This window comes from Dasypus novemcinctus, chromosome 10 (genome assembly GCF_030445035.2).
Source record: "Dasypus novemcinctus isolate mDasNov1 chromosome 10, mDasNov1.1.hap2, whole genome shotgun sequence".
In the NCBI taxonomy this organism is placed as follows: domain Eukaryota; kingdom Metazoa; phylum Chordata; class Mammalia; order Cingulata; family Dasypodidae; genus Dasypus; species Dasypus novemcinctus.
In genome coordinates, this window is record NC_080682.1 from 83472241 (window position 1) to 83499630 (window position 27390).

The following is a 27390-nucleotide window of genomic DNA, read 5'->3' on the forward strand; positions in this document are numbered from 1 at the left end:
TTTTTGAAAGACATGTTTGCTGGATATAAGATTCTTGGCTGGAAGTTTTACTCTAGCAGTATCTTAAATATATCATATCACTGTCTTCTTGCCTCCATGATTTCTGATGAGAAATTGGCACTTAATCTTACTGTTATGTTATATGTTATACATTGTTTCTCTCTTGCTGCTCTCAGAATTCTCTTTGTCTTTGGCATTTGACATTCTGATGAGTATGTGTCTTGGAGGTGGTCTATTCATATTTATTCAGATGAGAGTAGGTTGTGCTTCTTGGACATGGATATCTATGTCCTTCAATAGAGTTTGGAAATTTTCTACCATTATTTCTTCAAATATTCCTTCTGCCACTTTTCCCTTCTCTTCTTCTGGAACACTCATAACACATATGTGATAGCATGTCTCTTGCTGTCATTTAGTTCCCTGAGACCTTGTTCAATTTTTTCCATTCTTTTCTTCATCTGTTCTTTTGTATGTTTGCTTTCAGAGGATATTTCTTCAAGCTCACCAATCCTTTCTTCTGCCTCCTCAAATCTACGATTCCAGGGTACTTTTAACGTCATTTATTGCACCCTTCATTCCCATAAGATCTGTTTTTCTATGTATGCTTTCAAATTCGTCTTTGTGCTCATCCAATGCTTTCTTTTTTTTTTTAAGATTTATTTATTTATTTATCCCCCCCCCCCCCAGTTGTCTGTTTTCTGTGTCCATTCACTGCGTCTTGTTTCTTTGTCCGCTTCTGTTGCCGTCAGCAGCATGGGAAGTGTGGGCGATGCCATTCCTGGGCAGGCTGCACTCTCTTTCGCGCTGGGCAGCTCTCCTTAACAGGGCGCACTCCTTGTATGTGGGGCTCCCCTACCCGGGGGACACCCCGCGTGGCACGGCACTCCTTGCACACATCAGCACTGCACATGGGCCAGCTCCACACGGGTCAAGGAGGCCCGGGGTTTGAACCGCGGACCTCCCATGTGGTAGACGGACGCCCTAACCACTGGGCCAAGTCCATTTCCCCCAATGTTTTCTTAATATCCTTACTCTCTTTAGCCATCTTATTGAATTTATTAAGGAGATTTGCTTGAACATCTATGATTAGTTGTCTCAACTTCTTTAAGTCATCTGGAGACTTATCTTGTTCCTTTAACTGGGCCATGGCTTCCTGTTTCTTGGTGTGGATTGTAATTTTTTGTTGGTGTCTTGGTATCTGGCTTACTAGATGTATTAATTCTGGGTGCAGCTTCTCTCTTTAGTTTAGGGCTTTCTTGCCCTTTCTTCCTTGCTGGTTGCATAGTAGTAGCCAAGGATGTAGTAGGTGCTGTAAACTGTGGGGGCCCAAGATGTCCTCATTGCTCCAGGCACCAATGAAGCTTCTTCCAACTTTCTCCTTTGTCAGGGTAGGGGCAGAGACACAGCTGTGTGTAATAATCCCAGCCATGTAGGCCTAGACTGTAGTTGCTCAGAGAGACTGATAAAGCTTAAAGCCCCTTCTTCTATACCTTGGGTTGGGTTGAAAATGCAGGTGTGGTCAGCAATGTATGTTGTCCTGACCCAAAATGACCACAGTTGTCCAGTAGACTTCCAGGTATTTAGTCTGTGCCTGCAGAATGTACATGCAGCTACCCAGAGAGTCTGGTACAGGTCCCACCAGCTTCCTACCTGCCAGGGGTGAGGCTGAAACCTAGGCTAGGGATACAGTCCAATCTGGGTGGAAAGAAGCTGATCCTAACTGTCTCTGTGATTTTCAGTCAGCCTGGCTTCCCCTTATGCTGGGGGCAGAGTCAAATGGCAGCTACTGGCCTCTTTCCAACTTGGACAGGTTCAAATGTTAGCCGTTCTTAGGGTTATACTTTAGCTGGCTAAATTTACTAATCAGCAGCTGAAATCAGTGGCCAACTGTCTATTCCTTTATTGTTTTTCAGAATGGAGCTTCCAATTCCAGTCACAGAATAGCTCCTGAGGCAGCTTGCACCACCAAAGTAGGATGATCACTGGCTCCTGCAGCATGGCTTATATTTTCCCAGAGAGGCTGGCACATGTCCCCCTAGTTTCCTCCCTGCTGGAGGTGGGGCTGTGCCATAGGCTAAAGCTGTAACCCCATCTGGATGGATAGAAGCCGGTCTCTACCAGCACTGTGATTTTCAGTCTGCCCCACTTCCCCTCGTGCCAGGAGTGGAGTTAAAATGGTGACTACCAGCCTCTTTCTGACTTGGACAGTTTCAAAATTTAGCTGTTCTTAGGATTATACTTCAGCCCACCGAATTTACTAATCAGTAGCTGAAGTTGGTGCCCAATCGTCTCTTCTTCCCCCATTTTTGCGAAGTGGAGCTTCCAATTCCCATCTGTGTTACAGCTCCTGAGGTAGCTTGTGCCACCAGTGGAGAATGGGCACTGGCCCCAGGGGTGTGGTGTGCTCTACTTACAAATCTTCTCAGCAGATGGGCAGTCCCCTCCTTCCATTCTTTCAAGGATGTTGCAGGATGTTTTTCAGGTCTCCTGGGGCCCCCAAACATGTGCTTTAGATAGCTCTGGGTGATTACCAACTGCCCTGTAGCATGAGCTGGCTTTAGAGTTCCTTATTCTGCTGCTATCTTGCTGGTTGTTCCTGGTCAAATGATTTTTGACAAGCCTATCAAACCCACTCAGCTCAGGCAAAACAGTTTATTTAACAAATGGTGCTGGGAGAACTGGATATCCATATCCAAAAGAAATAAAGAGGTCCCTGTCTCACACCTTGTTCAAAAATTAACTCAAAATGGATCAATCAAAGAGGTAACTATAAAATCACAACCATAAAGCTCCTAGAAGAAAATGTAGGAAAACATCTTCAAGACCTGATGGTAGGTGGTGGATTCTTAAACCTAATACTGAAAGCATGAACAATGAAAGAAAACAGGGATAAATGGGACCTCCTCAAACTTAAACACTTTTGTGATTCAAAGGACTTCATCAAGAAAGTGAAAAGACAGTCCAGTCAATAGGAGAAAATATTTGGAAACCACATATCTGATAGGGGTTTAATTTCCATTCTATATAAAGAAATCATACAACTCAACAATAAAAGAGCAAGCATTCCAGTTTAAAAATGGGCAAAACACTTAGACATTTCTCCAAAGAGAAAATACAAATAGCCAAAAAAGGGAAATGCAAATCAAAACTACAATGAGATATCCTCTCACACCACATAGAAGGCCCATTATTTAAAAAACAGAAAACAATAGGTGCTGAAGATGGGAAGCAGATTTGGCTCAAGCAATTGGGCTCCTGTCTAACATACGGGAGGTCCAGGGTTTGATTCCCGGGGCTTCCTGGTGAAGGCAAGCTGGCCTGTGTGGCAAGCTGGCCTGGGTGGAAAGCTGGCCCACACAGGAGTGCTAGCCTGCATGGAGTGCTGGCCTGCACAGAGAGCTGGCACAGGAAGATGATGCAACAAAAAGAGACACAGAGGAAAGACAATAAAAGACATAGTAGACCAGGGAGCTGAGGTGGCATAAGAGATTGAGCACCTGTCTCCCATCCTAGGAGGTGCCAGGATCGGTTCCCCATGCCACCTAAAGAGAAGACAAGCAGATACAGAAGAACACAAATCAAATGGACACAGAAAGCAGACAGCAAGTGCAAAAGCAATGGGGGTGGGGGCAGTAAATCTGTGGGGTTTTTTTAAAGTGCTGAAGAGGATGTGGAGAAATAGGAATACTCTTTCACTGTTGGTAGGATTGTAAAACGGTGAAGCTTCTATGGACAGTTTGGTGGTTCCTCAGGAAGATAAATATATAACTGCCATATGATCCAGCAATTCCTTTACTAGGAATATATCCAAAAGAACTGAAAACTGTGATACAAGCAGACATTTGCACACCAATGTTCATAGTGGCGTAGCATAATTCACAATTGCCAAGAGATAGAAACAGCCCAAGTGTCCATCAACCAATGAATGGATAAACAAAATGTGGTATATACATATGATGGAATACTATGCTGCAGTAAGAAGAAATGAAATTGGGACATATAAGATAACATGGATGAATCTTGAAGTGAAATAAACCAGACACAAAAGGACAAATATTGCATAGTCTCACTAATATGAAATAAATGTAAAGAATAAATGCATAGAATTAAAACACAGAGTATAGGTTATTAGGAGATAAGAGGACAGGTGCAAAGAAGTACTGATGCTCAATGTATGTAGAAGTTTATTTAACTTGGCTGTAAAAGTGTGGAAATGGATAGAGTTGAGGGTAATACTTTATAGTGAATAGCAGCTGGTTTATAAATTGGATTGTGGCTGAAAAAGGTAGTCTAGGGATGTAAATGTCATTTGAAAGAAAGCTAGAGAATAATGTAGGCAATGAATAAAACAGTGAATTCAAAGGTAGATGAGAATCATGGTTATAGTACAATACAAGAATGTCCTTCTATGAACTAGAACAGATATATATCACTATTACAAGGCGGTAAGAATGTGGAGAAGCATGGGAAAATGCAATTAATGTAACCTATGGACTATAGTCAACAGCAATACTGTAATATTCTTGCATCAATGCCAAAGATGTACTGTGTTAGTAATAGGGAAGTATAGGAAAATATGCCAAATGTATACTATGGACCATAGTTAGTGGTAATAGTCTGATATTATCTCATAATCTGTATCAAGTGTTCCACAGTGATGTGTGTGTTGGTGAAGGGGTGTTGTATGGGAATTCCACACATGCATGATTGTTTTGTAAGTTCACAACTTCTGTAATAAAAACAGCTTAAAAAAAAAATAAAAATAAAAAGTATAGCAAATAAAGCTCCAGTTCACTGCCTGATCCCGGAGGAGAATTGAGGCTCCTGTATTCCCAGCCCAGGAAACATATGAGATAATCAAATTAAAAGAAGGGAGAGCATCTGAGAGCATCTGGTCAGAGATGGAGTAATTCATTTTGACTATCTTTCATTTCTTCACAATCACATAATCAAATAGTGCTGAACTAGGTATCCTGGTTTGTAGACCTGACCTTATGCAACTTCAAGGGCAAGACCAAAGTATAGATCTCAGTGAGCCTCATTTTCACTGTGAGACTACTATCTACCCCCCACCCCCACTCCCATGATACTGAGAGAGGACATGGGAAACGTTTGGACTACTCAGAAAAAGAGCACTGTATGAATTTGAAGTATTGTTTTCATTATCACTATTACTGTCATCATCCTTATATTTGGAATTTATCATTATTGATGCTTCTTTCATCACAGAAATTCAGAAATTTGTAAAAAGAAACATGTATTTATATAAGATATCTCTGTAATTCCAAAATTTAAAATAAGTAACTTGCTCAAATTTTTAGACATATTAGTAGATGATCCAGAGCCAAAATTCACCTTTAGTACTCATAAATATATACACTGGCTATCAGAGTGATAACATAAAAACGCACCCCTGGCATCATAAACTCACCCCCCTAGTAATTGACTGTTGAAATGTCTTGCAAACCTGTACTTCCACTTTTAAAATTACCTACAAGCAGGCATTCTTTTAAAAATGACGAGCTTTTCAAAGTAACTATCAACCTTCAAAGAAAGTGAGAGAATGAAATTAATTTAAGCTTCTCCAAGAATACAAATCTAGCTGATAGCAATAATTTTCCAAATGGTTACTTTAGTTACATTATTCAGACTCAGGTAAATGGTTAAGTGGCATTAAACTAGTATTAGACAATATTCTACTAAGAAGTAAAGTAGAGGAAAGACCACAGGACTAAGAGTTAATTAAAGAAAAAAAAAAGAAAGAAAAGCACAAGTTAGTTTTTCCAAACCTCAATTTCCTCATCTTTAAAATGAAAATATTTCTCCTAAATATTTAATTATTCTTTAAAGTGTAAATCTGAAGCACTTAACAAATTATCATCAATATATATAATCTATGTTTTGGACATGTTTGTTTTCTACCTTCCAAACCATCATGAATACATGATTTATTGCACTTGTTTCTCTATTTCAATTTAATAATTTGCATTTTCTAGAAGAATGATTCTTCAACTGCATTATTTTAGCACATTTTTAATCACATTTGAATGTAAGGTATATTGTAAGTAATTATTGTCACTAATGAAAATTATAAATTATCAAAGTTTACAAATGATTTTCTTTTTCATAGAGTGGATATAATGTCATTCCTATAATAACACTCTCAGTAATATGCATTCATATATGTTTTGTTAAATGTGAAAGAAAGGAATACCAAAAACTGCATATTACTTGACCATATTTCATCTAAGTTGCTGCCAGTAATCTTTTTTTTTTAATTTTTTAATTCATTTTGTAAAAATATTACATTAAAAAAATATGAGGTCCCATTCAACCCCACCATCCCCACCCCGCCACTCCCCCCCCCCCCCCAGCAATACTCTCTCCCATCATCATGACATATCCATTGCATTTGGTAAGTATATCTCTGGACATCGCTGCACCTCATGGTCAAGGGTCCACATCATAGCCCATACTCTCCCACGTTCCATCCAGTGGGCCCTGGGAGGATCTACAATGTCCGGTAATTGTCCCTGAAGCACCACCCAGGACTACTCCAAGTCCCGAAAATGTCTCCACATCTCATCTCTTCCTCCCATTCCCCGCACCCATCAGCCACCATGGCCACTTTTCCCACACCAATGCCACATTTTCTCTGTCTGCCAGTAATCTTGATCACTTTTTAGGAGTGTTTCCTGCAAATGACCATCACCCATTCTCTAAATTTAGTTTTTCTAATTGAAGTAAATTTTGAAGTATTGTGAATTGAAAGGACTATTTGTCCACCTCTACTTAAGGGCCAAATGTGTCTCTAGATTGCCTAGTATAGAAAATTTTGCTCTGAAATGGGTCTCCCACTTCCAGCCTACAAGCCCAACATCCAGAGTTTTAGATGGTCTCTAAGCTGATGAAGTCCAGTGGGAGAGCAATGTTTTCTAAACTTCTATTACCCACCAGAGAAAGATAATAGGCAGGTACTAGAGTCCTACCTATGCAATTTACTACCTGTGTGACCTAGACAAATTGTACATTACTTCTCTGAACTTCAGTTTTCCTCATTTTTGAAAATGTTAGAATGGTATCTACCCTAGCTACTTCATGGGATTGGTATGAGGATTCAATGGGTTAACATGTGTGAATGTTTTCAAATGCTTTTAGAAAACCTGATTATTAAGATTATGATGGCCTTATGCAGTTAATGAGCTAATTACACATCCCTCCAGGAGATTTAATATAGTGAATCCTCAGTCAAGCTACTATTTATCCATTTAAGAACTTTAAAAGCTCAATGCTATTTTGACTTAGAAAAAAGAAATAGCAGAGAAAAGTGGTTTAGGAATAAACAGAATACTTACCTATGACCTACCTTCAGTATGATGTTAAAAAGAGGATACACTATATTTTCAACTGTAGTTAACATGATTTATAACAAAAGAAAAGCTTCCTGCAAGTCTGGGTGGCAACTAGCAATGCTCTCCCCAAGTTTTTTCTATTAAAATCTCACTCCCTACTGTTCCCTAAGGAGGCTGTATACAACTGTGTGTTCACCTTATACATGATTTATAACAAAAATCAGTGTTCTGTCTACTGCAATGCTTACAAGGGTTACTACTTTGATAAGATTTCTCCAGGAAAGAAGTGTCCTTTACTGATTAGAGTTTAAAATCTATTATTTTGAAGAGAGAATATGTCAGTTAATTGTTTAATGACTGCTAAAAAATACTAGCAGGCAGTTTCTTGGTCTGTTTCATACATCATAAGATTATCATATGTCCTGGTTTGCCTGGTATAGTCCTAGTTTAAGCGTGCTGTCCAATGTAATTATTAATAGTGCCCTCTTTCACCACAAGCATAAAATGCTTACTCTTGTTTAGCGATATACATCCAAGTTCTGGTTGGCAAGTATTTGATGCTTACTAAATACATTTGTTAAGTGAATTTGGTTCTGCACTAAAATGCCATGAGCTAATGTATTATTTCAGTGGGCAGAGACCCACACAATAAACAAGATAATATTAAACTCCCACTCTGGGGAGTCCTGCTCTGTTCTCAATTAGAGGGGCAAGAATCTATCAGGAACATAGGCAGTGCCTAGTAAAACAGATCAATATGTCAAACCTTCAATATTATTGCATGTAACTATGAACCTTATTCTTCAAAAATCAAAACTTAGCAGTTTTGATAGGTTCTGAGAGGAGAGGGAAGGAAGAATAGAAAAGATGGAACATGAAGCATTTTTAGGGCATTGGAATTGCTCCGCATGATCTTGCAAGGATGGAACAGGCCATTTTAAATTTTATCAAAACCTATAAAAGTGTACAGTGCAAAATACAAACCATAATATAAACCATTGACCATGGTTAGTAGCTAGTGCTTCAATATTTTTACATCAATTGTAACAAACGTACCATACACATGTAAAGTGTTATTATAAGGTAGAATGGGAGAGGGGCAGGGGGTTAGGTATATGGGAGTCCCCTATATTTTCTATGTGACTTTTCTGCAATGTAAAGTTTGAAGATAAAGCAAAAAAAATAAGATTCTGGGGGAACATACAGAAGAAATTATCACTGTACATAAATGATAACAGATGTTACAGTGATGAAAGACACATTGAGGAAAAAAATTTTTCTTTAAATTTTTATTTTATTTTTTTATTTTCTTGTTTTTTGGGGTTTTTTGGTTTTTTTTTTTTTTTTTTTTTGCTTTGTTTTCGGGGAGGTTTTGGATCACAGAAGGGTTGCAACTGTGGCAGGGGAGGATCACTGGTGCAGAGTGTCAGTGATGGGATGTGTGGAAGGGATACAACTGGGGTATGCCTCTATGGCATATGAATATGTTCAAATAGTCATGGGATGTTGTCTCGGTGGGTGGAGACCCACATAATAACCAAAAGAATATTGAATTTCCACCCTGGGAAGGCCTGCTACATTCTCTAAGAGAGCAGCAAGAATCCCCCAAATACATGGGCAGTGCCTAACAAGAGAAGACAAACCATTACCCCAGGCCCTTGATATTGACAGCTGTACTTATGAATCTTTGCTTTTGAAATTGAAACTTGGCCTAGTACTATATATTGCCTAAGAGTTACCTGCTGAAAGCCTCCTTGTTGCTCAAATGTGGCCTCTCTCTAAGTCAAACTCAGCATATAAACACCCTACCTTCTCCCTGGCATGGGACAAGACTCCCAGGGATAAGCCTACCTGGCAGCGAGGGATTATTACCAAGCACTGACTAGCATCTGAAAAAAGATCTTGACCAAAAGGGGGAAATATTGAATACAAATGAGTTTTTATGGCTAAGAGATTTCAAAGTAAGTCAAGAGGTAATTCCAGGGAAGTGGACTTGGCCCAATGGACAGGGCATCCACCTACCACATGGGAGGTCCGAGGTTCAAAACCCGGGCCTCCTTGACCCGTGTGGAGCTGGCCCATGTGCAGTGCTGATGCGTGCAAGGAGTGCCCTGCCACACAGGGGTGTCCCCTGCATAGGGGTGCCCCACGTGCAAGGAGTGCACCCTGTAAGGAGAGCTGCCCAGCATGAAAGAAAGTGCAGCCTGCCCAGGAATGGCGCCACACACACAGAGAGCTGACACAATAACAAGATGACGCAACAAAAAGAAACAGATTCCTGGTGCCGCTGATAAGGATAGAAGCGGTCACAGAAGAACACACAGCGAATGGACAGAGAGAGCAGACAACTGGGGTTGGGGGAAGGGGAGAGAAATAAATAAAAAATAAATTAAAAAAAAAAAAAGAGGTAATTCCAGAGGTTATGCTTATGCACATCTCAGCAGGATCTCATTGGCTGCCCTAGTAAACAGTGCCTCAAACAGCAGGGCTTCTGAAGGCTCTAGAGACATCTAGACACTATAGGCAGAGCAATCTCAGGAATTTGGCACCCTGTCAGTGGGCCTTACTTTGGAATATATGCTCCCCAGTGTAACAGGGTTAGACTTATTTATAATTCCCTACAAATAGCTCTTCTACCCCTTTTATTTGAACTTATAATTAGCACTAAACTTGTTCAATATATGTTCAGAGACTTAAATCTTTGATCTGTTCATATACCAGTGCAGCCGTGAATTTGAGCAGAGTTGCAACACCTACTCTCCAGTTCATTTGACTCACCCAGACAACTAACAAAAGGATGATGGTGGATGTAGAAGTTTGATTTTATGAATTCCAAAAATAGATATTGGATTATGTTTGTAAACTGGTCTGTACCTGGGCATGATTAAATTATGATTAGGGCTTTGTTGGGTCACATCAGGAGGACGTTGAGTCCCCGACCCCTTGGTAGGGAGGGACTCACAGAGAAAACTACATGGCAGAGAATTTTTATCCTGGAGCCTGAGAAATAAACACACAGTGAAGCATATATGTGAAGAAGGAGAGAAGTCTTCATTAAGCACAGGCAGAGGCCTCAGGGAAAGAGACAGAGCCCTTTGCCTGATACTCCACAGCTGGCCTGTGGAGAAAGTAAAGCAGCTTAACCCAAAGAGAAACGAGACCTGGGAAAAAAGGAACCTAGGAAGCCTGAATGCTGGCAGACATCGGCAGCCATCTTGCTCCAAAACGTGACAATAGACTTTGGTGAAGGAAGTAACTTATGCTTTATGGCCTGGTAACTGTAAGGTTCTACCCCAAATAAATATCCTTTATAAAAGCCAACAGATTTCTGGTATTTTGCATCAACACCCCTTTGGCTGACTTAAACAGTGGACAAGGCCCATCCCAAAAAAACAGAGTATCCACAACTGCAAGCAAGACAGTTCATTCATCTGCCCATAAATTCTAAGCCCCTCTCAATCAGTAAGAGTGGGCATCACCATCCCAAAATCCTCAAGAATGAGGAATGAACAAACATAAGGGAGGAATGCAACTATGGACGAAAGCAGACTTATTATTATTCTAGCAATGGAAGAATTTGTATCATTAATATGAAGGCAGTGGCCACCAGAGGTCCTGAGGGGAGGGAGAGGGAAGAATAGGTGTAACATGGGGACATTTTTGGTACATTGGAATTGTCCTGCATGACATCGCAATGACAGATACGGGCCATTATACATTTTGTCAAAACCTATAAAATTGTGTGGTGCAAAGTGTAAACTATAAACTGTGGCCCATGGTTAGTAGCAATGTTTCAATGTGTTCATCACAGAAAAATAATATAGTACATAGCCTTATGATTTCCTTAACTGCAGTTTTGTCCTTCAATCTACCCAAGACACAAAGTTAATTTTCTTAAAATAGCATTGATCAATTAAAACCAGCTCAATAACTATCTTTGCCCATGTAGTCAGTCCCACGTCATCATTCTGACACCCATGGAAAGATGTCCACAGTCTCATCTCATGTTTGTTTATTTTTTAAGGAGATACCAAGGGTTGAACCCAGGACCTCATACATGGGGAGCAGGCACTCAACTACTGAGCTATACTCGCTCTCTCCTATGTTCCTTTTATGAAACATTTTCTCATTTTTTTTCTTGGCTATTTAGATTAGCATTTAAATTCTACTCTTTCCTGTCCTTCTATGTAATTAATATATCTTTTCCTTGTCTAGATTGTGAGCTCTTTGAAAATAGAGAATAAACCCAAGCCCCTTGCCTAGCTATTAGTAAGTGAACTCATTAGCCTTATTTTTTTTCTGCCAAGTGGACAAAGGCTACACATTTTTTATTTCTATCATAAAGAACACTGGTGTTAAAATGGAGCAAAGTTTGAGTACCATAGAACTAACAACTGAGAAAGGATGTGCCTAGACAGAAATGGGGGAATAGTCTGAAACCAGATCACAAAGGGCCTTTTATGCCAAGCAAAATTCAGATGTTATTCTGTTAGCAGGGTAGAGCTACTGAGGTTGTTAGGCAGGGCACTGATATATCTGTGTTTCAGGAATGAATCTAGAGTACATAAATGCAAGTGACCTCAAAATTGCAAAAAATGGAGAAGTAGGAGTGAAATTTTAGGGGCAGCAGTACTAACTGGCTTCATGAGAAAATACTGGTGTTTGGGATTAGTGAATAATAAGGCCAACCAAAGAGGTAGAATAGGGCCAAAATTTGAAGGGCAAAATCAAATGAACTGGAATCCCTAGGTTCTAATGCCTGTTTTGCTACTTGAGGAAAGTCTCTCATCTTTTCTAGAACTGTTTCCTCTTCCTAAGGTTTTCTTCAGCTGTAAATACTGTAATTTTCTGAAATTCTTTTACTTGCTACAGTAGTTTTCAACTTTGCACATTGAAATAACCTGCAGAGTTTTAAGATATTGCTGCTTGGATTCTACTTGCATAGATTCAGATTTATCTGATCTTGGTTGCAGCCCGGACATTGAAATTTTTAAAAGGTCCACAAGTGATTCTAATATGCAGTGAAAGCTGAGACAAAGTGATGTAGAAAATAGGGAAGATTCTTTTTATTTATTTATTTTAAATTTTTTTGGAGATACTGGGGATTGAAACTGGGACCTCGTACATGGGAAGCAGGAGCTCAACCACTGCACTAAACCCACTCCCCATAGGGAGATGATTAAGCATGGTAATAATATGTTGAAAAACTGTTTTTAAAAAGACTAATATGGGTATACAGAGTAGAGGGCAAAAACTGTAAGAGTCCAACTAGAAATTTTTAATAATTCAGTAGGAAAATTAACTGAGGCCTGGATTAGAATGTATGCAGTGAAGTTATGCAGGGAAGATGATGAATGCAAAAAATATTTAGAGGGTAGCAAAAATAGGATGCAGTAACTGTTTGAATATTAAACCTGAGCAAAAGGAAAGAGAAAATATAAAGTTGTTTCTAGCATAGAAGCATAGTGGGGTCCTTAACAAAACTAAAGTAGTTGTGAAACAGCTGGTTAATCAATATTATTGATATTATAGTAAATAACATTAAGTAATCACTATGGTAGGTTCTATGCTATTTGCTTTACATATATTATCTTGTATTTAATTTTACAGCTCTGTAAATTTTATCATTCCCATTGTACAGAATCAGGAACTGAGAAAGAGAATGATTAAATCACTTGTCCAGACTTACACAGTAAGTGGTAGAGAAGATATCTGAAGTTAACTGACTCCTTTTCCTTGTAATAGAAAGATGATCAGTTACATACTGAATCTTTTGAATTTGAACAGATGACTCAAAAAGAACAAAATGGATATAAGGGCCAGGCAGGAGCATAAATGAATCAAATTAGGTTTAACTGTGGTGAAACGGGGAAAAAAAAAAAAAACTCCAGTGGAGGCAGTCTCTACTCAGCTACACTGGAATGTTGCCATGTGGGAAGTGGGAATGTCAGGCCCAATACTGCCAGATTTTAAGATTTTTAATGAATAAATGGAAATCTGCTGTTGTATGTAAAATCATCTAACATTTCAATGTCAACTAATTCAAACGTTTAAAATTACTGTGTGACCCTAACTATTATGGCTACAGGTTTGCACAACTGGTCAAAAGGCTGTTGGAAATTCAGAATTGGAGTTCAAGTGAGAGATCTGGGCTGGAGATGATTAGGAAATTCTCAAGCACAGGGAGGTAGCAAACACTCCAGAATACTATGTGCTAGAACACCACATTTGACATGATCATTAGCTAAAATAATGGGAAAATATATGAGTTAACAAGTCAGTCAGGATTCTTTTCAATCTTACAGAAAACTGACATAAAACAAATGTTAAAAATTAGCAGATTAAAAAAAAAATTTTAACTAGCCAATTGTAGTAGGTGTTTAAAATTCAATTTTCTATGACCTAAAAACCAAATTCCAGACAATGACTTCAATTATCATATATTGATAGTGTGATAAAGACATTTAGAAATTGCAAATCTCTCTCCCCATTGTCAAAAAGATAGTTTTATACATATTTTTTTTACTATTTCTACCAGCCCTCTTTTCTACACGCACTCATCTCTGCAAAGCCCATAGCAGAGTTGTTCACAATTAGCAAAGATTAAAGAAATTATTTAAGTGAAACTTTTTATTTCTAATTATTGTCTCAAGCTCCTTAATTATCAGACCATCTAGGTTTTAGGACTAGGTTAATTTTCTCTTTAAAGTCTAGGCTGTGCTTTATTTAAACACTATTTTTCCTATCAGATTAATGTATTCATTATCAATCATAAAGAATGTAAACTAGTTCTGCAAAAATAAAATATTGTCTATATGAAAACATTTTTACAAAGTGTCAAGCACTACAGAAATTGTAACTATTCTGGTGTTATTTTGAAGCTAAAAGGGTCCTACAATTACAAAGTGAAGTCCCTTGTATTTGAAACAAAATTTCCAACTTCCCCCAAAAGAAGTTTCCTATTTTTTTTCTTTTCAAACATTTCAGTCTCAGAATGAGAATATCTTTTCCAGTTGTTCAAGATCAGGTGAAATTTACTTAATAGAAATAATTGTAGTAATATAATAGGGAGGGAGATGATCAACGTATTAGATATCAAACATCTAAAAAGATGCTAGAATTGGGTTAGAATTTTCAGAGCTACACTATACCCTTTTATTATCAAGTTTAAATGTCCTAGGAAAAACTCTGTGCAACTCTCTTGAAAATTAAATTAAAGGCTTAAATTAAGAGCTGTTTAGACATGTCAAGCATAAGTTCGGGTCGTTGAAAATCCTGTCCTTTACTGTATGCTTTCTTTAAAAGTCATGCATGCTAAAACACACACACATTTTCTTGATGTAAGTTACACATTGTACGTTCAAAATGAAGATGGGGAAATCTATTGTTAGTTGAAGCATACGGGAACATGACTCCATTTTTGTAAAGCCATGATTCCATGTTTCTATAGCTAAAATGTCGCAAACGATGTAACAGTTCATTTTACGGTACCCATCCTTTAAAATATTACCTGAGAAGAATAAGTAGTTCAACCTGCCGGCCTTGAAAAGCCTAATCCTATTTCCTATGGTGGACTTTACACAAAATGGAAATATGCTGCTGACAGTCCTTAACGTGCTTTTAAAAAACAAAAACAGGCGCCAGCAATTAAAAATCCCTCGAACGCCCCGCGCTCCGTAAACACTTTCAGAGATGTCTGGCATTTTCTGGTTTTTCCTTCGTGACCGCTGGCTGGACATTCCTTTGGAGAAAGTTGCTTCTTGTGTGAGGTACAAAGGCAATAAACCCCTTCCTGTCATCCCTTTCTCGTTCTCTCAGAGGGTGGATAAGTAGGGATCTGAATGAAACTCCCTTTAGCATTTAGGTGCACCTTCAGTTGTCTCTCGAACCTATTTTCCAGGCTTCCTCACCCCTAAAGCTGATGAAGCAGAGGACCTGGAGACGGATAGTGATTCCCGGCTCTGCGCCCCGAGGGCGCTAGGACTCAACCCGGCAAGCCCGTCCCACGGAGGTCAGGTCCGCGATGGGCAATCTCGGCTCCTTGGGGGCTGGAGGCGCCAGGAATACCAAAGCTCTAACACGCCATCGAGAGGAATCGGGTGGGGTAGAAGAAAGATGAGTTTTCTTCCCATATTCCCGATGAGAAAACGATGTAGGGGGGGAAGAACCTTGTATAAATTCGAGCATGGGGTACAGATTCTGGGAACAAAGAGACTGGAGGAGGATGAGGCAGTCACACCAACGCAGACTCCGAGGACTCTCCGACTTTACGCAAGTCAGCCGTATCTCATCAGCGCTCAGATTCCCTTACGCCACTGTCTTGGCCTCAGAGCCTTCGCGAATAAGGCTTTGCGCACTGCGGAGGGGCTGCGCCTCAACCGAGCTTGGCCCCTTGGCTCCGCCCCGCCGCCCTGAGCGGATTGGTGGCGAACCGAAGCCAGGTTGTTGATTGGGTGGCGAAGGAGCCATTCGGGGAGGCTCTGGTGAGTTCGGCTGCCCCAGAGTGATAAGTTCGGCTTCAGACACGCCTCAGCGCCAGCAGCGAGCCGGAGCTCTATGGAGGTGGCGGTGGGTACCGGGTGGTGGCTGCAGCGGCGACTCTTCTGAGCTGAGAGATTAAAGCCGTCCCCGACTCCTTCCTCCCCCTTCCCTCCCCCTTTTTTGTTTTCCGTTCCCCTTCCCCCGCCCTTCCCCGTCCCCGACGACCGGATCCTGAGGAGGCAGCTGCGGTAGCAGCTGCTGAGTGCTCGGTGAAGGTGAGTGGAGACGCTGCCGCCGAGTGGAGCGCTCTAAAATGGCCGCCGTATTCTGGCTACTTCTCGTGCGGTACAAAATGGCGGCCCCAGGCGGAGCCGGGCGGGGCGACCCCTTTTAGCGGTTTCTTCGCGCCTCAGGCCCCCGGAAATTCTTCGCATCTGTTCTCCCTCCCCGTTGCTGACGGAGTGGAAGGAAAAGGGCAGCCTAGATGGCTCTGGCGGTCCCTGGCCATCCTCCGGTCGTGGCTGTCAGTGATCGTTCTCCGCGGGGCCGAGGCGGGCCGAATCGCCGGTGTGCTCGAATGGAGAACGAGGGCGGCAGAGGTTGCGCGTGCCGCGGCGAGGAGTGGCGCGAGCCGGCAGTGGGGGCCCGGCCGTTGGCGCGGGACCAGCCGAGGCGCAGGAGTCCCGGAGCCGGCCTCCCGGTGGGGAGGAGGTGTGTAGGGCGGGGGCCGGTGTCGGAGGGGAAGCGGCCCGGCTGCTCCTAGTGGGGGGGAGCGAAGGGGCTGCCCGGCAGGCCCCGCCCGGGGCGGGGAAGGGAAGAGAAAATAAGGGTTTAGGTCCCTTTGGTCAGCTGAGAAGGTAATGGGGAGGCGGCTGTCAGCCCCGTGGGGATTTATGGGGTGGGAGGGAGCCTGCTTGGAGGCGGCGGGTGGGAAGGAGGCCGCCTTCCTGCCTGGAGAACAAAGAACCGGGCGCTGGGCCGGCGGGGGCGGCCTCCGCGCCTCCTCCCCTCCGGGGCTTGCCCTACCGGTGAGGGAGCGCCTCTTTTATGGCACGGAGACCAGTGGCTCAGCGAGGAGGCTGTCGGAAGCACTTCCCGAAGTCAGTCCTGGGTGGGAGGAATGCTGCTCTTTTGTTCCCAGGAAGGGGAAAATGGGGCGGAGGTTCCTGCTGCCATGTTGTGGCCCTAGTCTTCGCCTGTCTGGTGCCAGTCACAGTTCACCCATGTTCCTTCTCTTGCATCTTGCCAGATGAGCTTTGCAGGGAGGTGTTAAAAGAATGGACAGTAAAGCAAACTGTTGCGCAGTCTTTAGCTAGACTTCCAGTCTACTGGGCTTGTCATCATTGAGGCAGTAAAAGTTATTAAATTATTACATTTTCCACAAAATGTGACCGTGTTAATGGAGTTACATTTTCTATTACTGCTCAGTTTCAGGGGAGACTTTTTAAAAATGGTTCTTGGTTTTTGAGATTAAATTTGTTTCTGTAAAGGCTGTTTTTGACATCTTTGAGGACCATGGAGTTTCTAGGTGACTGAACAAAATGAAATTTTACCATCCTTTTGTGTTTTGAGTACATTCATTTTAGTCTAGTGAGGTCTGCAATGCAGTGAAAGTTCAATCAACTGCAGTGCCAGGATCTGAAATATATTATAATCGAATGAAAGTTTATAGGTCTGTATCCTAGCAGTTTCTAATTTTGGTGCTCTTTCTCATTCTAGGTTTTTCATTTCTCCCTTCCCCTCCCCTCCCCACCCCATCCATTGATATTATTCTTTTGAAGATTCTTTGTTGTCAAGCCGCCAAAGTGGAGAGTGCGATTGCAGAAGGGGGTGCTTCTCGTTTCAGGTAATTTTCACTGGTCATCTGATAATTTTCATCTGAAGAATAAATGTAGTAGTCAATTCTCTGGTTTTCCATTAGACCCAAATTCAGTCATCATCTGTTGTGTAATTTCTGAAATACAAAATAAAGAAGCACTGTGTCTCTTGGGTGACAGTTAATTGGGGTATAACTTTTCTTTTTAAATAGTGCTTCTTCGGGCGGAGGAGGAAGTAGGGGTGCACCTCAGCACTATCCCAAGACTGCTGGCAACAGGTATCATAAACAAAAGTGAATGAGTTTTTATTAAAATACAGTACATTTAGATTGAAATTTTTTGAAGCATAACAGTATAGTTTATGGCAGTCGACATCAGACTTCTGAAACCTGTTCTAGGGCATGGTTTCTGCTCAGTATCTTAAATTAATATATCAGTGTTTGATTATTCCTTAGCCGATTATCTGAGTGAGACCCTCAAACTGTTATAATTTATATTATTACTGTTTGGCATCTTCAGTGGATGTCATTTCTGGAGTCAGTTACCCATTCTAATTGGTATTAGCAAAGCAGTGTGCATGCAGCATGGTCTTAGTCTAGCGAGTGTTCTGAAGGTATGGCACTTGGACCATACCTTAATAGAAATGCAAATTTCTCAGGAGGCCTCACCCCAGAAATTCTGGCAGTGGGCCCAGCAATCTCTTTTAAGAATTCCTTCAAATGGTTCTGATGCACACTGCAGATTGAGAACCACTGATCTCTCCAGGGTTGCTCAGTTGTGAAGGAAGTTGGGAAAACCTAAACTTGTTTACATTTTTAGAAGTTTCTGATCAGTATGACATTTGGTATGTGACGGGATGCAAGTTTTTAGGTTTTCTTAAGCATAATTGTAAAAGTTTGTTAATTTTATTTTTATGTTAATCAGCGAGTTCCTGGGGAAAACCCCAGGGCAAAACGCTCAGAAATGGATTCCTGCACGAAGCACTAGACGAGATGACAACTCCGCAGCAAACAACTCCGCAAATGAAAAAGAACGACATGATGCAATCTTCAGGAAAGTAAGAGGGTAAGATTATAGATCTGTTTTGTCTTTTTACTAATTGGAGGGGGAAAGAATGGATTAGCTGTACTTCTTATGTGTGCTATACCACTGGAATTAAAAATCAGGGTCCTAAAAGGCAATGTTCTTGCCCAAAGTATAAAATAAAATACATAGTGAACAAAAAAGTAGCACAGTCAATATTTTGTAGACTATAGCTACTTTGGGCTGTTGGGTTAAAATAAAATCCACAAACCCTTATGTTGGCATTTCCTTTGCCTGGTGTGTTAACCCAATGAAGCAAAAACTATATTGGCCTTCTGGTTCTAGCTTTGATAATAAGGAGATCTTTGTGCCCAGGGCTTAGAGAAAAGATTCTCATTAAACAGCTGGGGCACCCCAGTCTGGCATATGTTATTATCTGAAGGCTTATTTCAACATCTCTTGGTTACATGGGTAAGAAGATGTGCCTTGATATTCAAGGGAGATGGTAGAGAAACAATTTTCAACTGAATGTTTTTGCCTGTTGGCTGACATTTAATATCTGTTTTTCCCCAGCATACTAAATAAGCTTACTCCTGAAAAGTTTGACAAGCTATGCCTTGAGCTCCTCAATGTGGGTGTAGAGTCTAAACTCATCCTTAAAGGGGTCATACTGCTGGTAAGCTCAATGTTTACTTAATCCAAAGGGAGAGGAAAACACTAAATCCAAGTTCTATTTTTTTATACTTCTATCGTTTAAAATCCTAAGATATTTGAAAGTTGGTGATAATAATAGAGCCATTAACTTTTAAGGGCATCAGATTTAAGAGGTGAATTTTAAATTCCTAGTACATTTGAAAAACTAACCAGGGGACTGTTTTGCCATTTTTCATCTTCCTATAGAAATACTGTGTTTTGATCTTGAAAGTAAGTTGTGTGATGGTTGATAAAATATTCCAGAGTTTGTTACCATTTTAACACTCAGAATATTTTCAGCTTTTGAGTGAGGGGTGCTCTCCAAAATTGGATATTTTTGGTAACATTTAAGTGCTTTATATTCTTCCCAGACTGTGTGCTAAGCACTTGAAATGAATTTTCATTTACTTCACATAGTAAACCTTATGAGAGAGGTTTTGTTATTACCACCTTATGACTGAGGCATAGAGAAGTATATTTGTCCAAGTTGATAAAGAAATGTGTTTCAAAATTTAGGATCCATAAGTTTCTAAGAAATTATTCAAGTTATAAAGGCAGTTCCAAAATTTTCATTTTTAGTAAAGCAAATGACATTTTCTATAGATTGTGGACAAAGCACTAGAAGAGCCAAAGTATAGCTCATTGTATGCTCAGCTATGTCTGCGATTGGCAGAAGATGCACCAAACTTTGATGGCCCAGCAGCAGAGGGTCAACCAGGACAGAAGCAAAGCACAGTAAGTAGTAGTGTGTTGGTTTATTTTAAAGTTGATTTGAAAGGTTTCCCTAAAACCTGCTAAATTATTTTTTGTTTATCATAGACATTCAGACGCCTCCTAATTTCCAAATTACAAGATGAATTTGAAAATCGAACCAGAAATGTTGATGGTACGAGTTTTATGTTTGATACTTGAGTAGTGCTGCATATTTTCAACTTAATTCTGAACATTGAATTTCATTTTTCCGTATTTCTCTATTTCAGTCTATGATAAGCGTGAAAATCCCCTCCTCCCAGAGGAGGAGGAACAGAGAGCCATTGCTAAGATCAAGATGTTGGGGAACATCAAATTCATTGGAGAACTTGGCAAGCTTGATCTTATTCATGAATCTATCCTTCATAAGTGCATCAAAACAGTAAGTGGCTGGGAATTTAGGTTTAGGTCAATTTTATCATGGGGTGCATCATTTTGGGGGGAAGATAAGTTAATTATAATTGTCTTTGGGGCAATTTGTAAAGGTTGGTAAGCTAGTTACGTATTTTAGGTGGCCAGTAAATCCAGCATTGTAAAGCAAAATATATTTAAATGTGGAACAGTGCCTATTATGGAAGCCTGCTATGTGATAGCAAGGTAGGATAGAACCAATTACCTGTCTGTGTTAAAATGACTGGATTTGGAGTGATTTCCTCCACGTAGACTTTAGGAACTATGTCATGCCAAAATAAGGGGGAAATGCTACATCTAAACCAGGATAGCTGTAAGATTTTGTCAACATGTGGCTTTTCTTTTGGTAGCTTTTGGAAAAGAAGAAGAGAGTCCAACTTAAGGATATGGGAGAGGATTTGGAGTGCCTCTGTCAGATAATGAGGACAGTGGGACCTAGATTAGACCATGAACGAGCTAAGGTGTGTATATTGCTTAGTGGAATAGTATAAATGATTTGTCTTAGTTTTATTCAAATTAAATTTTTTTTTTTATATTACAGACAATTGTCATATTTAGTTATTAGCCTTGATTATAATCTAGAAGTCTAGAAAGCACATGTTCACTTAAGCTGTCTTTTCTAGTTACATATTTTTCCCCCTTTTTTCATCAGTCCTTAATGGATCAGTACTTTGCCCGAATGTGCTCCTTGATGTTAAGTAAGGAATTGCCAGCGAGGATTCGATTCCTGCTGCAGGTAAAATAAGTTTAAATGTTGGGTTTTTTGGGGGGGAGAGGGGTGTAAGAATAATAGAATAAAAGTTAAACTTTTTTAAATTAAAGGATACCGTAGAGTTGCGAGAACACCATTGGGTTCCTCGCAAGGCTTTTCTTGACAATGGACCAAAGACGATCAATCAAATCCGTCAAGATGCAGTGAAAGTAAGTTTTTTTTTTTTAAGTGTTTATGATAGCACAGAACTGGCTAACACTTGTATACAAATATTTGACAATCTCTCATCTTACTGGTGGAGCTTAATGTTTTAGTATTTTGTGTGCCATTTTGCGAAGAACTTATTTACAGAAATAATGTAAGTAGCACTGTTATAATTTAGAAATTTTTCTCCATACTTTTTCTTATATAAGAAATTAAACTTTTAAGTTGAAGTGGTGTCCAGAAACAGTTGCCTATTCGTTTTATTTCTAAAGGATCTAGGAGTGTTTATTCCTGCTCCTATGGCTCAAGGGATGAGAAGTGACTTCTTTCTGGAGGGACCGTTCATGCCACCAAGGATGAAAATGGATAGGGACCCACTTGGAGGACTTGCTGATATGTTTGGACAAATGCCAGGTGATTTCAAACAAGACTGGTTTGGTTAAACTAAAATATCAACATTTTAATGCTAGAGTTCTAAGATTGTTCATGTGTATGTTTAAAGGTAGCGGCATTGGTACTGGTCCAGGAGTTATCCAGGATAGATTTTCACCCACCATGGGGCGTCATCGTTCAAATCAGCTCTTCAATGGCCATGGGGGACACATCATGCCTCCCACACAATCGCAGTTTGGGGAGATGGGAGGCAAGTTTATGAAAAGCCAGGTAAGGCTACATTTAAGAATGTCTCGGCAACAAGTATTTTTAAAAACCTCAGTGTATGATTTATTTGGTTTTGCTAAGAGTGCAAATATTTTTAGGTGTGTGTGTTTTTTGAAACTAAATTTTCATCTGATAGGTTTTTCAAACTGGGTGAAATGCTTATCCTTAAGATTAGTAAAGTAGTAATAAAATCACATTCTTTCTTTGACAGGTTAGATTTTTATTCCCTATTTCTACTTTTACTTTTTCTTGGCAAATTCACTTAAGCTTTCCTATGGCCTGGCTCGTCCCTCTGGTACTTGCTTACCATAATTTGTGGTGGACCCCTCTTTATCTAGACTTTCTTTCTCCCTTTCTGAAATAGGGGCTAAGCCAGCTCTACCATAACCAGAGTCAGGGACTCTTATCCCAGCTGCAAGGACAGTCGAAGGATATGCCACCTCGGTTTTCTAAGAAAGGACAGCTTAATGCAGATGAGGTACATTTGCCTATGTTACTTATACCATAGTTTGTCAATTCAGAAATCTATTGCCCAATGATTATAAAAAGACGCGTTATTAAGAGGACTTATGCTGGAGTTCTTTACCTCTTTCTTTCTTTCTTTCTGTACTTTTTCTTTCTTTGGATGTCCAGCGTCCTATGAGCGAAGATTATGAGATATGAGGGCAGATTTCTTATATAAGTATTTAGTGTAAGGAAAATAGTTACGAAGATTTTGTTTGTGGTTTCTCTGTAAGTATAGGGTGACTCAGCTAAGAGTAAAACAAGACGTTATCTAAACTCTAGTTAAATTTGCTGGTTATTCGAATACTTCAATCATGTTAATCCTTGGAGAATTATGGTTCAGATGTGAGATTTATGGTATCATTCTTGTGTAAATTAGAGCTTTAATTTTGTTGTCAGAAATCTTTTAACAGAGTAGAGTTTTTTTAGTTCTCAAGAGAAACTTCTGCCTGGGGTTTTACAATATTTGTACATATTGAATTAATAGTAGGATGTTGTAATGCTGTGTTTAATTTTGTCAGTAGCGTGTTAACTTTGATACCTGTTTTGATTTGTTTTCCATTCCAGATTAGCCTGAGGCCTGCTCAGTCTTTCCTAATGAATAAAAATCAAGTGCCAAAGCTTCAGCCCCAGATAACTATGATTCCTCCTAGTGCACAACCACCACGCACTCAAACACCACCTCTGGGACAGGTATGGAGTATAGTATTATGAGAGCATTTTCTATTGTTTTAGCCTTTTCTTAAAATGTCTAAAAACATGTTTTTTGTTTTGTTTTTTAAGACACCTCAGCTTGGTCTCAAAACTAATCCACCACTTATCCAGGAAAAGCCTGCCAAGACCAGCAAAAAGCCACCACCATCAAAGGAAGAACTACTTAAATTAACTGTAAGTTTGAAGTAATTCGGTAAATATTCTGTAGCCCATAGAGTACATGTGGGATAGGGAAAGCACTAAAGTTATTTGGACTGTGTTGTTTTCAGGAAACTGTTGTAACAGAGTATCTAAATAGTGGAAATGCAAATGAGGCAGTCAATGGCGTAAGAGAAATGAGGGCTCCTAAACACTTTCTTCCTGAGATGTTGAGCAAAGTAATTATCCTTTCGCTGGATAGAAGTGATGAAGATAAAGAAAAAGCAAGTTCTTTGATCAGTTTACTCAAACATGAAAGTATAGCCACTAGCGACAACTTCATGCAGGTAGGACACTGCAGTTTTCTGATTTTGTGATAACTCTTTCCATTCAAATTTGAAAACTATTCTGACTGTTAATAAATTCTTCCTAAGGCTTTCCTGAATGTATTGGACCAGTGCCCCAAACTGGAGGTTGACATCCCCTTGGTGAAATCCTATTTAGCACAGTTTGCAGCTCGTGCCATCATTTCAGAGCTGGTGAGCATTTCAGAACTAGCTCAACCACTGGAAAGTGGCACCCATTTTCCTCTCTTCTTACTTTGCCTTCAGCAGTTAGCTAAATTACAAGATCGGGAATGGTTAACAGAACTTTTTCAACAAAGCAAGGTCAATATGCAGAAAATGCTCCCAGGTAAGAGAATGCTGGGGTTTTGTTTTTGTTTTTGTTTATTAACACTCAATCTAGAGATTTCTAATACTTTGAATGGATTATATAGTTCCGACAGTCAGATTACCCTGAACAGATAATGATAAACATTACCATGGATAGTCCTTGCCATCATATAAAAAGAAGAGATTATTATTAAACTTAGTCTGTTTTTATTTAATCCATGTGTAGTTCCATTTACTGGTCTGGGTTTTTACTCTTGTACATGAATATTGTAGATTGGGAAGTTATTTGTTAAGCTATTTCTTAGATAGTCCAACTAGGTGGAATGAACATATTGTTAATGCATTTGTCTTTCTCTCTTCAGAAATTGATCAGAATAAGGACCGCATGTTGGAAATTTTGGAAGGGAAGGGGCTGAGTTTCTTATTCCCACTTCTAAAACTAGAGAAGGAACTGTTAAAACAAATAAAATTGGATCCATCCCCTCAAACCATATATAAATGGATTAAAGATAACATCTCTCCCAAACTTCATGTAGATAAAGGATTTGTGAACATCTTGATGACTAGGTGAGATAAGATTTTTGTTAACTAGAAAAAATAAGTATACAATGCAGGAAAATAAGCTGTCTTTCTACAATAAAGAAGCTCACTTTTGAGTTCTAACAAGGCATCTTTGTTTCTTTTTAGCTTCTTACAGTATATTTCTAGTGAAGTAAACCCACCCAGTGATGAAACAGATTCTTCCTCTGCTCCTTCCAAAGAACAGTTAGAGCAGGAAAAACAGTTGCTTCTTTCCTTCAAGCCAGTAATGCAGAAATTCCTTCATGATCATGTTGATCTACAAGTCAGTGCTCTCTATGCTCTTCAGGTGCACTGCTACAATAGCAACTTCCCAAAAGGTAAGAGGGCTGATATCAAAATGATGGGAATGGGCCAATTCTTAAACTACACACACACTAATGTGCTTTTTTGTCTTTGTCTTTTTTTTAGGCATGTTACTCCGCTTTTTTGTTCACTTCTATGACATGGAGATTATCGAAGAAGAAGCTTTTTTGGCTTGGAAAGAAGATATAACCCAAGAGTTTCCAGGGAAAGGCAAGGCTTTGTTCCAGGTAAATTCTCCTTTGTTTAGGGAAATCTGTTCATGCTTTTTTAAATTTGTTGCCTTAATGAAGAGCCTTTTTAAACTGAAATGCAGGTAAGATAGTCCTAGTAGCGTGTTTGTCTTCCATTCATATTCCTGTTTATCATTGTGCACTGGTGGACGTCTTGGTTAAGTTAGTAGTTAGTGCCAAAATGAGATTATTATATAATGAAGTCATGCTTCAATCATAGTGGTGTATAAGCTGTTTGATTTGAGGTGACAAATATTTAGAAGTGGAGCTTGTCTATATAGCGTGATTGTGCAAGTTTAAGTTTGTTTTTTTAAACTTCAATAAATTAACTGAAGAATTACTTCTGGGTTCTTATACTTTGGTTTATTTTTTGATCTTACTGAGTGAACTACTTCCCCTAGGGGAAAAACTTCATGCATTAAAATCACACAGGTCCAAGCCTGCTCCCAGAGATTCTGATATATTAGCTCTATTGTGTACATTGCAAGTCATTCTCATACAGGTATTCCAGGGGAGGCTAGTTTTGAGAACACTAGTGTACAATTGTCTTTACCCTGAAAGTTCACAAAATAGCTTCATAAGAATCATTCCTGCAGCATTTGTCTATAGCCCTGTCTTCAGAATCTAATCCAGTCATTTTGGGGTGGGACTAGAAATCCACTTTTTCAGGAACACCCCCATTCCTCCAAAGTACTTCTAACATACTTAGGTGTGGGAGAAGCCAGTGTCCTATATTAAATGGCCCTGAAATGTAATTGGAGCTTAAGCAGTGCCATTCTTTAACCTTGAACTACTGGTCCCAAACAACTTGTAAATTATCCCCAATCCAAATAGTAAAACCACTCTTTATTACTTAAAGCTAGCATTCAAATAGTACCGCATCATGTCCTGAAAAGACATTACAATTATAAAAATGTGTGTCCTTGGTGGCAGTGGTAGGGTTGCTGGTTAGATCCTGAATCAAAATTTCTGCTAAGTTTTTTACATTCTACACATACTTCTTATTTTGTTAAGTTACGTATGTAATTTACAGGTGAATCAGTGGCTAACCTGGCTAGAAACTGCTGAAGAAGAAGAATCGGAGGAAGAAGCTGACTAAAGAACCAGCCAAAGCCTTAAATTGTGCAAAACATACTGTTGCTATGATATAACTGCATTTGACCTAACCACTGCGAAAATTCATTCCGCTGTAATGTTTTCACAATATTTAAAGCAGAAGCACGTCGGTAGGATTTCCTTCTGCATAAGGTTTTTTTGTAGTGTAATGTCTTAATCATAGTTTACCATCAAATATTTTAGGAGTATCTTTAATGTTTAGATAGTATATTAGCAGCATGCAATAATTACATCATAAGTTCTCGAGCAGAGGCAGTCTATTGCAAGGACCTTCTTTGCTGCCAGTTACCATAGGCTGTTTTAAGTTAGAAAACTGAATAGCAACACTGAATACTGTAGAAATGCACTTTGCTCAGTAATACTTGAGTTGTTGCAATATTTGATTATCCATTTGGTTGTTACAGAAAAATTCTTAATTGTAATTGATGGTTTTGCCGTAATAGTATATTGCCTGTATTTCTACCTCTAGTAATGGGCTTTATGTGCTAGATTTTAATATCCTTGAGCCTGGGCAAGTGCACAAGTCTTTTTAAAAGAAACATGGTTTACTTGCACAAAACTGATCAGTTTTGAGAGATCGTTAATGCCCTTGAAGTGGTTTTTGTGGGTGTGAAACAAATGGTGAGAATTTGAATTGGTCCCTCTTATTATAGTATTGAAATTAAGTCTACTTAATTTATCAAGTCATGTTCATGCCCTGATTTTATATACTTGTATCTATCAATAAACATTGTGATACTTGATAAAGTTGTGTGTGACTTTAAAACAGCATCCACAGATTTATGGAGAATATTTAGCTTTTGTTTTGAGGTAGAAGGCCCGTTTTTATTGGTTCAAATGTTTGGCAACTTTAAATTCTTCAGAATCATGGTGAGACATAAAATTCAAGATTATTCCTCTTTAGGGTCAGGTTGCTGGAACTAACCAATATATATACAGTTCCTGAAATCACACAGTTCTGAGAGCACAAGGCTCATGAATATGGAAGGACATTGCTGTACATAACATGAAATTTTGACACTTGTT

General features: G+C 39.5%; 1 protein-coding gene and 1 non-coding gene across 5 annotated transcripts in view; both read left to right on the plus strand.

The window, feature by feature from the left end:
• Positions 1-27111, plus strand: part of LOC101420062 (zinc finger BED domain-containing protein 5) — a 52165-nt gene extending 25054 nt beyond the window's left edge. For 3 of the 4 annotated variants that reach the window (XM_071217840.1, XM_071217838.1, XM_071217839.1), the window contains exons 3-24: positions 15253-16108; positions 17553-17679; positions 17863-17928; positions 18575-18715; positions 19247-19349; positions 19970-20101; positions 20186-20252; positions 20347-20498; positions 20878-20988; positions 21180-21263; positions 21350-21448; positions 21716-21857; positions 21946-22106; positions 22468-22581; positions 23175-23300; positions 23391-23495; positions 23591-23806; positions 23894-24152; positions 24496-24700; positions 24821-25032; positions 25124-25245; positions 26282-27111. In XM_071217840.1, the coding sequence (XP_071073941.1) occupies positions 20415-20498; positions 20878-20988; positions 21180-21263; positions 21350-21448; positions 21716-21857; positions 21946-22106; positions 22468-22581; positions 23175-23300; positions 23391-23495; positions 23591-23806; positions 23894-24152; positions 24496-24700; positions 24821-25032; positions 25124-25245; positions 26282-26347 (2106 nt within the window). In that variant the 5' untranslated portion in view covers positions 15253-16108; positions 17553-17679; positions 17863-17928; ... (3 more) ...; positions 20186-20252; positions 20347-20414 and the 3' untranslated portion in view covers positions 26348-27111. Of the gene's footprint in view, positions 1-15252; positions 16109-17552; positions 17680-17862; positions 17929-18574; positions 18716-19246; positions 19350-19969; positions 20102-20185; positions 20253-20346; positions 20499-20877; positions 20989-21179; positions 21264-21349; positions 21449-21715; positions 21858-21945; positions 22107-22467; positions 22582-23174; positions 23301-23390; positions 23496-23590; positions 23807-23893; positions 24153-24495; positions 24701-24820; positions 25033-25123; positions 25246-26281 lie in introns of those variants that run through there. The other variant, XM_071217841.1, reaches the window with a different exon arrangement.
• Positions 22632-22772, plus strand: LOC111764131 (small nucleolar RNA SNORD97). The gene has a single exon (XR_002796819.1). It is a non-coding gene; the product is annotated as a small nucleolar RNA SNORD97 (small nucleolar RNA).
• Positions 27112-27390: the final 279 nt, after the last annotated feature.